This window comes from Equus quagga, chromosome 3 (assembly GCF_021613505.1).
Source record: "Equus quagga isolate Etosha38 chromosome 3, UCLA_HA_Equagga_1.0, whole genome shotgun sequence".
NCBI lineage: Eukaryota > Metazoa > Chordata > Mammalia > Perissodactyla > Equidae > Equus > Equus quagga.
The window spans coordinates 105,213,032-105,229,307 of NC_060269.1; the positions used below are offsets into that span (position 1 = coordinate 105,213,032).

Genomic DNA, 16,276 nt, shown 5'->3' on the forward strand with positions numbered 1-16,276 from the left:
TTCAGATTTTCCTAATAGGGGACAGTGGGTGTGGGGTATATCAGAATCCTGTACTATCTTCATAATCTTTCTATAAATATCAAACTATTTTAAATTAATCTTTTTAATTCAAACAGACAAAAACATTAGTGCTTAATAGGAACTCTTACTAGCCTACAGGATAAGTATCTTGCTTATTTTACTGATACTCACAGTTCATCTCCAGCATGGAAGCTGCAATCCAGAAACAATGTGGCATGTTTGCATATATCTAAAAAGTGAAGCTCAGAAGTTATATAAATTATTTTTTACATTAACAACTTTATTTCTTTAGTACTTTTGTTCATCTTATACTAGGACAGTAATAGTTTTATGATTTAATATCATCCAAAAAAATTTTATAAGAGAAATGCTCTAAGTCATCATTCTCATTTTGTTCCAGGCTTACTTCATAAAAGGTTGAGTGGGTAAAGAATGAACAAGAGGTATCAGGAGGGAGATGAACGAGAGAAATCAAACATGCCCTGATACTGACAGATCTGGCTACAGTTATTTTAATGCGCATAATACCTGTAAAATCTTAATAGTGGTGGAGGAGTGCTACCATTCGCAATTCGTGCCTCATCATTGTGTCCCCATGAGCTGTCAGTGTCTCCACTTTGATCAACTTGACCTCAGTGATTCAGAGATGGTCTTGTCAGAGAGGAAATTATTCCTAACTATTCCTCATCCTGAACCGTGCTTTGAGGAATACTATTTAGCCTCTGAGAAAACCCACTTTGGAAAAGTATTTCATTTATAAAAAGTACTTTATTTATAAAAAGAATTTATAAGCATTTATTAAGTCAGGCAGTCTTTGAAAGCTACACAATTTATGTTTAACTTTGACGAAAGTAAGTAAATAACAAAGTATTCTTTTTCAGGCTGGTTATGTCTGTGTTGATATGTATTTGATACCTTCACTTTGAAATGGTTGATTATTTTATTAAAGAATTGGTTAACTTTTAAAATAAAGCACAAATCCCCAACTAATAAGATCCTAGTATATATACCTGAGATGAGACAGACTCAGTTTTGAATGATACATGATGATGTATCTATTTCCCATTCATTCTTTCATGCATTCATTCAACAAATGTTTATTAAAATCTCTATGTGCCAAGTAATTTTGTGGTGCTGGAAATATAGCAATGAAATAACCAAATTAATCCTTGCCTTCATGGAGCATACACATTAAATACAATTTATGAATTGAAAGGTGGCAAACCATCAATTTATTAGGTGAAAACTGACAGCTATGTATAAGAAATACTCCAATCAAAACAAGCATGTTTGCAATGTAGTAAAGTGAGTGAAGAACTTTGAAGACAGTCTCCGGACCTTTACTAATGTATAATGCAATAAACAGTGGTAATGGGAAAGTGAGTGTAATTCACGATTCAAGATAATTCATAAAGATATTCACTACTGAGCAAGGTGCATTTAAAGAATCTACTGTCTTTCTTAATCCTCTGTCACGGTTTCTACTGCAGTAAATTTGCTGTTTTGCTACAAATGCTGGATGAACTGGGGGGCCCATAGCTTACTCTTTCTTGTTTCCATGTCTTCTGGCTGTTACCTTCACAGTGCCAAACATGGTGTACTTTTCCCTCACTAGGAGATCAGTAGGGTCTTTGAACCTACGCCACAACGTGGCTGTGAGAACTACCAGTCAATTACAATTCCGAGGAAAGTAAACAGACTACAATTTCGATGCTTTTAGAGAATTTTGGCTTTATACGCACACTTTGTGTTCTGTAGTATTCCAGAAAACTCTGTGGAACTGGACATGTTTAAGACAACAAGATAAGGCTGAAAATGGGCATCCTCTGAGTCTGAATATCACAGAAAAAGCTGTGTGATTGGAAGAATAACAGCAGACATTAAAGTACCAAAGTCATTAACACCCTATCATGGGTCTGTAAAACACTACATAGTTAACAAATTTTACTCTCTTACAGATTATATCTGTCTCTATTTATTTTAATTTTATTTAAAGATATACTTCACCCTTGAGTTTCATAGTTGAGTTCACTGACATAATAAAATAATAAAGAATAAAAAGTTTCATGTATATTACTTTGAATTTTTACCATCAATCATTCATTCTATACATATTTATTGCACCCTCATCTGTCCTAGACACTGTTCTAGATCTAGAGATACAGCAGTGAACAAAACAAACGATACCCCTGCCCTCAGAAAAATGACATTCTACTTGAGAGGATTTAAAAAAGCAAATTTAATTAAGATATGAAGAACAGTTCAAGTGCAAGAGCTAGGAAGAAAATAAAACACTGAAGGAGCAAAGAGAATGGTGACTTGAGAGGGGATGAGGGTGAGAGATGGTTACTCAAGGCATAGAGTAGACAGGAAAGGCCTCAGTGAGGAACCCAGAGGAGAGTGAGAGCACCCTGCAGAAGTCTAGGGGAGAAGCACCTCTGACTGATGGAATGCCAAGTGCAGCGGTCCTTGAGCAGGAGTGTGTCTGAAGTGCCCCAAGAACAGAAGGCCTGGGCAGAGCTGCTGGAGAGCAGCAGCAGGAGGTGAGGTCAGAGAAGATGCAGGGAGCCAGACAGTGTTGATCCTTGCATGCAATTCCGGATTTGTGTTTTCCTCTTGAATGAAACCGAAAGGCACTGGAGGGTTTTAAGCAGAGAAATCACAAGATCTCGTTTCTATTTTTAAGTGATCAGTTTCTTCCCCTACTCTGCTTTCACACTGCTATCGGGCCCAACAAGCAGTTCTTTGAAACTTTGTTCTTTCTGTCTGTTACTCGAAGCAGCGCCTCTGATTTGATTACATTTTCTGAGGAGTGGAAAATATAATTAAACATGACAGTGTGTTATTTTGTCTGAACAATGCTGGAAGTTAAGATAGCTAGAAAATATATGTATACATTGCATTATAAATATATATATTTATAATATATAAAGTATATATTATATACTACATATAAAATTATATATAATATGTAATCTCACCAAATGTCTGATACTGTTCAGATAGGGCTATGACTCTGGTTATGTACTACTCACTAAGGCTGGCATCTTTTCCATCTTATTATATATACATTATACATATAATATGCATGTATATAATATATATATATTATTTGTCTCTATACACACACTCACACATATAAACCATTCATTAGTCCATAGTGGTCTTTCCTATGTCTTTTATAAACGCTAAGAACTGCAAAAATAAAAGTCCCCAGCATCAGAAAAATATTAGTCAATACTTCTTCATGGTGTCAAACTTGGCGTCTATACAAGTCTCAGCAGATTCATAAAAATGGATTTTGAATCAGTATCCATATGTTTGTGAATTCAGAATATCCAGATATATCTGAAATAGCATATATAATTTTTCTGTTTTCATCAGAAAAGTAGTAGTTTAATAGATACTGGCAGATAGTGATGAACACCATAAGTGGTTGTGACGTCTTAATGAAAAATTTGGGAGAAATGGAAATGGAAGAAAATGTTTCTTTTATTTACTATTGTTTTCAAGATATACCATGTATTAGTAACATTTTTGAAGGAAAACTCCCACTATATTTAATATAAGAATTTATAAATGATTATAGGACCCACATGATTTTAAAAATAATAAATGATAAAAAATGACAATGTTGTGAAAATGTGGTAATATAGATGATCATGTATATATTAGCATAATGGGATATATTATACAGAGTCCATAAATTTTAGAAACATAGAAGATTTATAAGGCTATCAAAAGTGTCTTTGTTCTGTAAAAAAGTAAAATATTTCATTTATGTTTCTAGACTTCATAAAGAAAATGTGCACTTAAAAGTCTATATGACTACAGTTTTATTATGGGAAAATTCTCAAGATAATTAATTGATTTATATTTGTAAAACACTTTACAATCTGTAAAAAATATGTAGACAAATTAAAATCATTTACAGGTTAGAAGAAAATTTAATTGTTTGGGATTTTTATTATACTACATTCCAAGAATGCCATATATATTATACACAGTTGTAATTTCAGGGTTCTGGTATTCATGGAACTCTTTATTTATACTATTTTGCAGCCCCCTCTCCAGTCACCAATGTGAAAAAGGGGAAGATTGCAAAAAACAGTATCTCTTTGTCTTGGCAAGAGCCAGATCGCCCCAATGGAATCATCCTGGAGTATGAAATCAAATATTTTGAAAAGGTGAGACTAACAGAATAAAGAATATTCTCTCTTCCTTTTTTTTTTTCATTTTAGCAACTGCAATTATTCAATTTGTAGAAAAGCATGGTGCAGTTTTACGTGTAAATCAATGAGAATTGATTCGGTCGTCACGATTGTGGAGGCTAGAAGTGTACAGGGAGCACTCAATTTCTGGTCCGCTGCTGCCAAATAGTTTATGCTGCCGGAATACTGTCATATAGTGTAACATCGGCTTAACTAGTTTTCACAGCATTAAAAGATGAAGTCATAGGACATTTTGAAAGTGTCGCAAACACTGAAGTTGTTGACCTTCAGTAGTGACTGCAATGTACAACAATGAAGAACACATTTGCTTATGACCATTAACCCTGCATAATACCTATGCTGTTAAGGAAGTATGGGCAGCTACGATGTGAATATAAAGTACAACTTTTAAAAATTCATAACAAATTTCTAACACTATATTATAAACTTTATTTTAAAATTTAAGGACACACAATTGTAAATGTGTGCCCCATATTCCCTGCATTTTCTCTATTTCTTCTTCCTCACTGAGTCGTTTCTTAGGTTCCCTCTTATGTATTTTACCATAATAGTTGTTGAAGTCCAAAGGCAATAATCATCCCTCTTCCTCTTCTCTGAATCCTCAACCAAGTGAGCTACTGATAAAGGAATAATACAGATGGAAAATAAAAAGGAACTAAAATTTATAGATCAGGTCTGGAGTCTGTGGCTTACATATATAGTTACCATGAGTCTTCCTACCACTCCCACTTCCATTTTACTGTGATTTTTGTAGTCTGGATCTGAAATGACATACACCCCTTAGAACAACCTGAGTTCTGGTAGAGGACATAAAGATTGATGAGTGCCCAAAACAACCTCTAAGAGGTGGCTAGAAGACCCTGACCCAGAAGAGTGTGTCCTATGGAATAGGAGTAGACAAGAAGGCAGACATAATGCAGAGAAGCAGATGCCAAAAAAGAAGGGAAGGACTCGGCCACACTTACTCAATTGCTTCTCTCAAACTCAGAGACCACTCTTCTCTGAGCGAAGAGTGAAGAGGGTGGGACGAAGTTCTAAAACTTGCTTTGCAATACCTAAGAAATTGTCTAAGCTAGGACATTGGAAAAGAGTGGGGGAATTAATGGTTCTCTTTATAGTAATACAAAAGTATCATGAAAAATACTGATACCCTATTAATGAAAATCACTTAAAAATCCAATGTTCTATATATATGCGAGATAAAAGAGTGTAGGTAAATACACTGAACTATATTGAAATAATTCATAGCATTATAGAGATTTTTTAGAAATTTGCTTCTTTCCTTCATTGATGCAACAACTACCTGTGTAAAGATACAACAGAAAACAAAACGGCAGGGTGTGGGAGAGAGTGAGGCCATCCACATATTCTTTCTAGGTTTTGGATGTCTGTGCAATTCATAGACTGATTTTATATATAGATAAATAAACGGTCAATTATTACTCTTGAAATAGTTGTCTTTCTAGGAATGACTTGCTCGTAATATCACATGTAGCTATTGGATAGGCAACATAAATCAAAATACCTGTAAGATATTTCACAAAAAATATAGCATCAAATACATTATTCAGTCTAAGAGAATACCTCTGAGACAAAGCTATGTTGGTTTATGGTTTGCAGGGTTTATTGTTAACAAAAAATGGGGTAAGTCAAGTAAAGTGTCGTGACATTAATATCCTTCTCTGATTCTTGTTTCCCTGGGAGTGGAGTCCAGACTGCATTGCAAATTCCAGAAGTCTACAGTTTAAACACAAGCTATATCCAAAAATAATTTGTTAAATTAAAGCTTACATTCCTTATTCAAGTTTTTGTAAACTTTATTACCGTGTACTAAGGCAAAGCTAGGTAAATAGAGTGATTTTTGTACAGTCTGTACATTTTGTATATATAAACATAGGCTGAATTATTTGATAAACATTCTAACTTTCCAAATTTTTATTTCCCTTAAAGTTGATTTTAAAAGAAGTTGATAGGCATAATGGCATTTTAAAATAACTAAACCTCAAAAATCATGTATTTGAATATATGTATTTTAGATAAAATTAAATTCAACAGCAGGAAGAGAAAAATTTGACAAGTACTTATTTTTCTGCGCTGTTTTCTTCCCCTGAAGCAACAAACTGGACCGTTGTCTGGTTTTCTTTTTTGTCTTTAAGGAAATCATCCTATTTTTTTTCCCTTATGAGTAAGCTTTGTTTTTACTATTACTTTGCAGCATATGCATGAATTTCATATACATAATACTCAATAGGTAAGGATTTTTCTTTTCTTTTGCTCTTTCTCTTTAAGCTGCTGCTTCTGATAAACAAAGAATTACTCAACAAGTGATGGAGAAGATTCCTTTTCTATTCACATTCCTTCTAATGAATTTTATCTGTGTTGTAAAATTATTTTCTTTATAGTTCAATTCTTTTTAAATAATATTTAGTTCAGTAAGATTTGGTTTATTTTTAACGCCATATTAATGCATTCTATTATCCTCATAACTCAAAGAAAAAAATTATTTTGGAAAAAGATTTCTATACATATCTTCAATAAATGAATAACAAGTTGCCCACTTACATGCTGTAAAAGCAACAAAACCTTCATATAATATATTATTTTGGGGAAGTTAACTTCTTTTGGTCAGGTTTTTGTTTTTTATGGTGACAATATTAATTCCCAGATGGTTTTGCCAAGCAAAACTATTGAGCATACCAGTAAAATACACATGAAGTTTTTTTAATACTTTCAGAAGAAAAAAGAGGATAATGAGCTTTTATCCCATGTATTAAGGCGGGAATCCTGATAGGTTTCCAGAGCTCGTTTTCAACTTTCAGAATGACACCACCGTTTTATTGGATGGCTCTTGGCCAGACACAGGTGGCAGAGCTTTCCAAGCCTCCTGCATTTGCCAGCTGGCATTTCTGCCTGCGATTGCCCTGCTCTAATAGAGGTCATCAGGCCTCCCTGCTCTGGCGTGGTGATGGGCCCGTTGCCATCTCTTAATTAAAGGCAAAGGCGAAGGGAAGCTGCCCTTTGGCAGGGTGCTTGCCAGCTGGCTCCTTCAGCTGAGGCCCTCCTCTCGCTGCATGTGAACAGTGTTTGCTAAGCAGCTGGGGAATGTAGCTCATTTGCTCAGCTGGGGCAGGAAGGCATCGAGAGCCACTGCCCCGATCAAGGAGTTGGCGGCTATTTAGTTGTGAGTGTTGAAGATGCGTATATACGGTTTGATGTGTGTATAAATTGATATGAAGGAAATTAGAATCCAAGGGTGATTTAAAGGAGTGGAGCAGAAGCAAATTTTGGAAGATACTTAGAGAATTCAAAATGTGTATTTATGGGTTTTGATCCCCTCAACGTATGCTTTACTAAGTTCCTTCAGTAATATAGTACTGAACTAACTCAGGGAGACAGCGTACAATCAAATCTGTGATAAGGAACGACTGAGCCGTACATAATGTTAATAGATAAATCAGGCAGAATGTTGTGTAATTTTGTGCAATTGATATGAGATCATGCATTATTTCAAGACACAGTGTTCCAATTCTCTTGTAATTTTTTCCCTTTTCTCATAAAAGTATCAATTTCTAATTATTTTACAAAATATATTAATTGTGACTTTAATAGTTAGGAGTTACAGCTATGTAAGCTTTATCAAATTCTTTTGTTTTTTTCCTTTCCAATAGGAGAATTTGCCATCATGCTATAGGGTCAAATCAAATCACCTAGACCACCTTGTGTTGTGGCGGTTGTGACGAGTGCTATCTATATTATCTCTATCTCTATGTTTATGTCCTCACAATGCTCTTGATAAATAATTTCAACTCATTTTGAAGACCAAACAAACTGAGGTTGAGTTGTGTACCCACATTGACACACCGACTCAGCTAATAACACGTCTGGAATTCTAACCCTGATATTCCTGTGCTCTTTTATTTGAAAAAAGCCTTCTTACTTTACATTATAAATGTTAATAGTTTATGTAAAAATCATAATCATATCAAATATATCGGGATCTTAACTTTAGTTTTATCTAGTTTTTTCACCAATTTAAATTCCCTTTAAACAAAGTGAAAATAGTAGAGAACAGGTATTTAATCATTTCTTACTGAAAAACACTGCTGTAATCACAAACTGGAAAGTATAATATTGTTGAGAAAGTCTTGCACATTCTCTCATAAACTTGAGCATTCTCAGAACATCAGTAACTACAATAGTTTATAGAAGCTATTTACCCCTTTTAAAAAGAATATGTCAAGAAATTGTCTGCTTTTTTACTGCTATATGCCTAGCATATAGAAGATGTACCAGAGTAGGTGGGACATCAATAAATGTTTGTGAATAAAGAAAATGACTGACACTATTAGGTAAAGGTTTATAAGATTTAATTGTCTAATTTTAATCCTTTGCAAAACTATAATAAAATGTCTTAAATGCTTTAAAGATTAGGCATTTAAATTCATGTGTGCGTTAAAAGTATAAAGATCAATCATTTGTATAGAATGAATCAGAAAACCTATTTAGATTATAAATTAGACCATATCTATCTAGAGAGAAATTTGGATGTACTTAACCCTAAGATAATTTTATATGTTTAGGCATATTAAATGAGGAATAATAAAATTGCTTGAAAAGAAGAATGTTTATAGGCTGTATATTTTAGGTGGTATTTGTGGAAGTATAGAAAGTGGTCAGAAGCTGACTTTGATGTGTCAAATTAGAAAAAAATTAAAATTATAATTATGACAATTAAAGCATGTACTTTACAGTTTATTAAAGTATTTCACAGGCATGACCTGTTTCATTTATACAACATCTCGGTGAGGATATCCAGGCAACAATTTCTATCCCAATTTTGCAGAGAAGGAAACTGAGGATAAAAAGTAGAAATGAACTCACTGTGTTTTAGGACATGATTCCAGTGTGCACACTAAAGTTACAATATGGCATGCTGCTATCTATTGTAAACCGCAAGGGAGAAAGACTGTGGCTTGCGTTTGTTTGCACTCTAACAGCATTGTGAAGATTAAATAGCAACCATGTTCCCTATTAGAATGCTTGAGAAGTAAATATTATATTCTTGCTTTCAGTTTTCTTCTCATTTAGGAAAGAATATTCTTTCACATGTTATTCTCATTAGGTCTTTAAAAAATCAATCAATGCATATTTCTATCTTTAAAGACAAATTTCCTGAAATATTTAGAAAATGATAGTTTACAGTCATCAATCAGGTTATTGTAAGTAAAACACACTTATTTAAAAAGGGGGGAAAGTCTCTAACCATTACCTATCTTTAATTTGTCCCTTAATATCTATCAGAAATGTAACAAATGTGGAAAGACTTTAAGGAAAAAAGGTTAGACAAGAATTCACACAGAAAAATATAAGGGAGGAGAAAGTTCAAAACAAGAACTTAGTGTTTTTGAAATCTTTATAGGTCTAAGATTTTAAATTCAGCGTGGTGACTTCAGAGACAATGAGGAGTTATAGATGGTTAGTCTATACTTCGTTAGAAGTCAAAATAGGAACACTTCCTTTTTGTTTCAGTTTCCAAAACCATCTCTCCAGTGATTTTTTTTCTCACTCCATCTCCACTCACTATTCCTCCAGCCCAAACATGTGAAAGAGAAAAAACGTTTTCAGAAAGGAAAAAAAAAATTGCTTATTTACAAAACTTTAGACTTAGTGAATTGAAATTAAAGTAGTTCTCCAGTGAAATACTCATTGTTTCTCCCAAGCTGTAAATATAATTAGAAATCAAATTCACTAAAGATGTAAAGCATGAGTCCTATCTGGCAGTATATGAGACATTGCCACCTTTCTCTATGAACAGACAGATGTGTTCCCATAAATTATTTATGAGAAAAACATGCACACCAATAACAATACTAAATTAGAATCTGTAAAATAATTTTTATTCTGCAAACTGTATGTTAAAAGTTTACAAATTTATTTTTACCAAGGGCAAGTGTGGTGGTTGGGTGGAGAACATGTCACCCACCATCTTTGATTTCTAGAAAATCGCTTTAAGATTCAATGTAAGTATCTAGGATCTCTAGGTTTTATTTTTTCTAAAACGTTGTGTTTGTACTAATAGTAAGTCTATTATTAGTTTCTGATTCATTTTCTGATCTATGATTCTGAGTTTTGTTGTCATTAATAATTCATATGTTGCCTTTTTTATTGTATGTGCATGTGTAACCGAAGGACCAAGAGACCAGCTATACAATTATCAAATCTAAAGAGACAACTATAACTGCAGAAGGCTTGAAACCAGCTTCAGTGTATGTCTTCCAAATTCGAGCACGCACAGCAGCAGGCTATGGTGTCTTCAGTCGAAGGTTTGAGTTTGAAACCATCCCAGTGTGTAAGTCATTTTAATTACTGTCAACTCATGTCTCTGTAATGGTTACCAGAAAATAGTCAGTGGATCAATACTCTCCCTGGGCATTCTGTCAGTCTGCCGCTCCTTCTCCCTCTCCCAGGCATGACCCCTTCAGGTAGGAAGCCTCTGCCATGCTATTATGGTAGCTTAGCCTGTTAACACATCGGTCCCCTCTCTTCATCGCTTTTAGTCTACTGGGAGATGAAACATCAGGAGATCCTTAAGAAACGTTTAAACTTTGCTTTTAAAGACTTTCTTTCCACTGCTGCCATACTTTATTGAATTATTGCCATTTACTTTATACCTGTTTTATTTGAACTATGCTACCAGGCTTAGTCTTTCTATGAAAATTCCACAGGGAGCACACGTTAGGATTGAGTTTGGCAAGAAAATGGTGTTCTCAGGAACCAATCTGATTGTTTTAAAAAATCTAAATCTCTGGTAGTGTCTCTGAGTGGAGGGTCTGGAAATTCTGGAAAACCCTTCTTGTACCATATTTTTATTCATAAAATAACATAAAACTGTTGCCTCATTTTAATGCCAAACAAAATATTTAGATTACTTACTTGTCCTAAAACAAATACATTAAAGGGAAGATTAGAAGACAATAATTTGCCTTGTTATAGGTTAAAGAGCTGGCATTATTAAAGTTTTGTTATGAAGAAAATAACACACAGGAGGAGTGTGATATGTCAAATATGCATATGTATGTGTATATATATATATACTTTTTAAAGCCAGGTTATGTAAGAATTAGTGATTTTAAAATGAAAATAAAATGCATATTTCACCCCTTTGACATCAACAAAATGAGAACTTAGATTTTGTAATGATTAGAAGAATTATCAGGTTAAAATGTCCCCCACCTTGTATAATGTAGCTCTTTAGAAAATCAAGATATATGTCTGTTTAAAGCTTGTTTAACTTATCTAGAATAAAATTTTTATTACTTAAAAAATAGCTTTCTCTGTTATTTCACTTGATTTTATACAGACTAGGGGGCCACTGTGAAAAATGATAAATTATTTTCTTTCAATTCAAGGAATTGTCTGAGATTTAATTGAAACTACTGAAATTTGAACATTTAATGCTCTTTAGAAAAGTTCTGTAATAGATTTGATACGAATAAATGATATTAGAAAATTCCTATAATGGCAATTGGTTAATTATTTACTCTCACATCTTGAAACTTGAACTGGTTTTATGACAAAAGTCTTGATATATAAGCTGGGTACCCCCTAGGCTTTGTTCCTTTTGAGGTACCATTAGTAATGTATACTGCTTACGTGGTTTACCAACTCTGGGAACAAACCCAGAGAGTAGGATCTCACAATATGCTTGAGTGCTTGGATAACTATACAAACGAAAAATCCCATTTTAAAAGATTGCAAAATTCTCCTTAGTTTTGGGATATTGGCACATCCAGCAATTAGTTTTCAGGATTGCTTTTTGGTAAAAGCAATACTTGTTGGTATTCCTTCCCTTACTTTTTTAATTAAATAGTAATTTCCAGGCATGCCAAAATTCATCAGTCTGATCACTAAGATAACTAATAAGAGGTCATTTTCCATATGCTTTTATAAAATCTCACCTGAGACAGTCTATTTTAAAATTTTTTCCTACAAACTTTCTAGAGGAAAAGAAATATCACACAAATACTTTTTTACTACAGAAGTAGATATAGGGCTTTTATTAAGAGGTAAAGAAAATATTTTAAGGCTATATGTCTCCTAGCTATTAGTGCGAAATTTTATTTTTACTTGAGCATATGTATATGTCTGCAAACATTTTATGAATGACTTTTTCTTTGACCAAGTATGTAATACATACGGATGCTCTTTGACCTTTATGTAGGATCCTTTCTGGATGTAATTCGACAAGAATGTACTGAGCACCTATTATGTGTTAGGCTTTGTGAGGCTCTAGAGAAATCAACACGAGCAACACATTAAACCTTCTCTCTGGAGAAGAAGAATACAGTCTATTTAATTCTGGAGAATGGAATATTTGTTTCAAAAACCATTTTAGGATAATACTTTTGTTCATTATTCAAACATTTATTTTATTTACATCCTACAAATCAAAAGATTTTTCACTCTAGGTACTAGGAGTGACTAAAGTCACTTTAAGGCATAATCAAGGCACATAGTCTAATAGGAAGTTAATTAATAATACAATACAATATATATTATATAATTGATAATTAAAATAACACTTGCTTTTTAGAACTTCTATGGCATTTGTTTTATGTGCCATTCATTTGGCAATTGTTTGTATAATATTTTGTGAAATCACTTTATTATTCTATTCAGCAGTTACTTAATATCATAATTTAATTCTTCACATACATATATTATTTCCACAATACGGTCTGCAAAAACTCGAATGTAGGAATTATGGTATCTTAAACATATTTACATTTTTCCTATTAAAGTTGTCAGGAGTTTTCATTTGGTAAGTGGCAGTTAAGAATACTGGCTTTATTGAGTCATCCTTACTAAGGAAAGTCTATCTTACTCAGGTATGTTAGGACAGAAAATTATCTGAAAATCATTACCTTGAACATACACTTTAAAAAGAATTTTCTAATTGGTTACTCAATTCATAATGATGCATGGTAATGATACATTGACATTTTATTATTGATTTGCTTAATTTTTAAAATATTTTAATTATTAATTTTTGTTATACTTCAGTTAAAAATGGTTATGAAGGGCATTCCTTTTTTATCTACGTCATCTTGCATCTCAAAAGTATAGCTCTAACATCAAATGCAAATACTGGTAAAAACAGGAATGCAAAAATATTTATTTTACAAAGGCCATTTCACATGAGGATTTGGGTAGAAAATCTCCAACTATTCTTTCTCTCTCAAGCTTTAGTTTATGTTTGTAACTGACTATTATCCACTTTATTTTAATTTTATTGTGCATACAATTAATGTGTTTAAAATCGACCCCTTATGTTAGCCCTGTTCCCAACAGCAATGGTAAAAACACACCAACAAATAAACCTAGCCTGAGTGAAACCATCCAGCCAACCTAGTTAGCTCTTTTTCTTTTTTTTTAACATGATAAAACTTTGAGACTATTACTGAATTTTTCTTAACCCCTACTTACTCCTTTGTGTTTCTTTTATGATTGCTTTTTTCCCAATGTGTCACTTCCTTTCATCCAACTCTTAACCTATTTGATTCAAATCAGTATAACCCAACTGCTGGAATAATGCTATTCTGTTTTATAAATGAAATTTTATTGAAATAATTATAGATTCACAAGCAATTGTAAGCAACAATACAGAGAGAACTCCTGTACATTTTGCTCAGTATCCCCCAATGGTAACATTTGCAAAACTGTAATATAATAACACAACCAGGCTGTTAACAGTGATGCAATCCACCAATTTTACTCACATTTTCTTGTACTCCTTTGTATGTGTGTGTGTAGACATGTGTGTGTATTAAGCTCTATACAGTTTGGTCACTTGTGTAGGTCCGTGTATCTACCATCACAATCAAGATTCCAAATAGTGCCAACATCACAAGGAACCCTCGTGTTGCCCTTTCATAACGGCACCCACTGCCTTCGGGAACAACTCCTGTCCTATAACTAAGCCCAGATAACTGCTAATTTCTAAGCATCCATTTCAAAAATTTTGACATGTTAAAAATGTTTTATAAATGGAATCATACAATATATTACCTTTTAGTTTGGAATTGACTTTTTCACTCAGCACAACTCCCTGGAGATTCATCCAAGTCATTGTGCATATCAAGTTTGTTTCTTTTTATTGTGGAGCAATATTCTGTGGTGTGTATGTACTGCAGTTTGTCTAACGATTCACCTGTTGGAGGACATTTGGTCTGATTCCAGTTTTTGCTATTACAAATAAACGTGCCATGAACATTCTGACACATGTTTTTGTGTCAACCTAAGTTTTCATTTGCCTGGGATGAATACCCAGGAGCAGAATTGCTGGATGATGATGTGGTAATTGCATGTTTAATTTTGTAAGAAACTGCCAAACTGTTTTCCAGAGTGGCTGTACCATTTTACATTCCCACCAGCAATGTGTGAGTGATCAGATTCTCCACATCCTCATCAGCAATTGATGTTGTCACTAGCTTTTGTTTTGTTTTTTTTAGTCATTTTGGACAGGTAGTGATACATCAGGGTTTTAATTTGAATTTCTCTGATGGCTAGTGATGTTCAACACCTTTTCATGTTCTTACTTGCCTGCCATGCAGTTTTAAATTTCCCCGCTAACTCTACATATTCATATTATGTATCAAAAATTATAACTTTGATCAGATTATCCTGATTGGAAAGGTTAATAGATACTTTTTGCTGTGGGAGAAAGATCCTAAATTCTCAGCCTGACTTTCAAAAGCCCTTTTAATCTGGCTCTAACAAATCTCTCCAGCCTGAATGATTAATTGTTCAAATATGTAGCTAAACCTAGAGAATCTCTATGTAATACGGGTTTGCAACCAGGAGTTTAGGAAGCAAAGGGAGGGAAAACAATGTGATTTCTCAAATATTTTACCTTAAAGTTTCCAAGGATGATGTAAATATATAATGACTGAAAAGAAGAAACATTATTTGCTAAAGAACATTAGTTTTTATAACTGATATCCTTCTAATAAGTGTGTTATATTGCTCCAAAATTTGCTTTTAAGCATTCCCCAAACATTCCTCAGCCAGTCTTCCAAAACTACATCATAAATCAACTAATTCTTAATAAACATACATAATAAAATGGGAAATATGTGTGACTAGAGATTCATATCTATAAAGATTAAAAATTTCACCATATATTAAAAGAATTTTTTTTTCTCCTGCTCGAGTGAACAAGTATGAAGGAATTGACAGTACCTTGTAAATTTATGTATTTTCAACTTAGTTGATATAATTGGGGACATTATTGGTGCTGTCAGGGCAAACAAAGGAATAAATAGTACAAAATCTTGATGAATTTTCTCCTACTAGAAATAGCTCACAAATTAATTAGTGCATGTGAAATAGTTAATAATTGACACCCATTAAGGAACTTAGAAAATGCTATAAATTAAAAAAAAAAATGAAAATGTATTCTTTGAATTCTTCCTTATAGCCTTCACATATAAATATGAATTTTGTGATTTTCATTGCCTACAAAAATTTTCATAAAATATGTTAATTTAAACATTTGAAAAATTTTGGCATGCCATTAACAATTATTTTAATGTAAGATATTATCCCACACCTAGGTGCATATTTTAGTACATTGTTAAATTAGATCTTGGCAGTTATTAAAAATGAACCATTTGACACTACTAAGCACCCATATTTTTTTCTCAAAATTAATATTTTGGTTCACCTGAAATAGCCTTATTTTTATATATACCTCTGATTAATCATGCCTCCTTCCTCCAAAACCATCTCTCTGAGAGTTCCCAAACTGACACATTGAGAGGAGAAAGATTTGGTAGAGTCAGATTAGGACTTTTGAATGCCAAATGGAAAATTTTGGAATCTTCTTCCATAAGTAGTAAGTATCTATGAGCTTTTTGATCAGAGAAACATGATCAAAATTATATTTTTGTATATTTCATGTGAGTACATAAGAGGCAAAGGGAGCACTGAAAACACTATGAACCATATTCCAGCAGATTTGA

General features: G+C 33.1%; 1 protein-coding gene across 6 annotated transcripts in view; it reads left to right on the plus strand.

Annotated features, from left to right (window-relative positions):
• The window catches only part of EPHA5 (EPH receptor A5), a 329,244-nt gene that overhangs the window by 231,130 nt on the left and 81,838 nt on the right, over positions 1 to 16,276 (plus strand). For all 6 annotated transcript variants that reach the window (XM_046657571.1, XM_046657573.1, XM_046657572.1 and 3 more), the window contains 2 exons: positions 4,084 to 4,208; positions 10,443 to 10,602. In XM_046657571.1, coding sequence (XP_046513527.1) covers positions 4,084 to 4,208; positions 10,443 to 10,602 — 285 coding nt within the window. The remainder of the gene's footprint in view (positions 1 to 4,083; positions 4,209 to 10,442; positions 10,603 to 16,276) is intronic.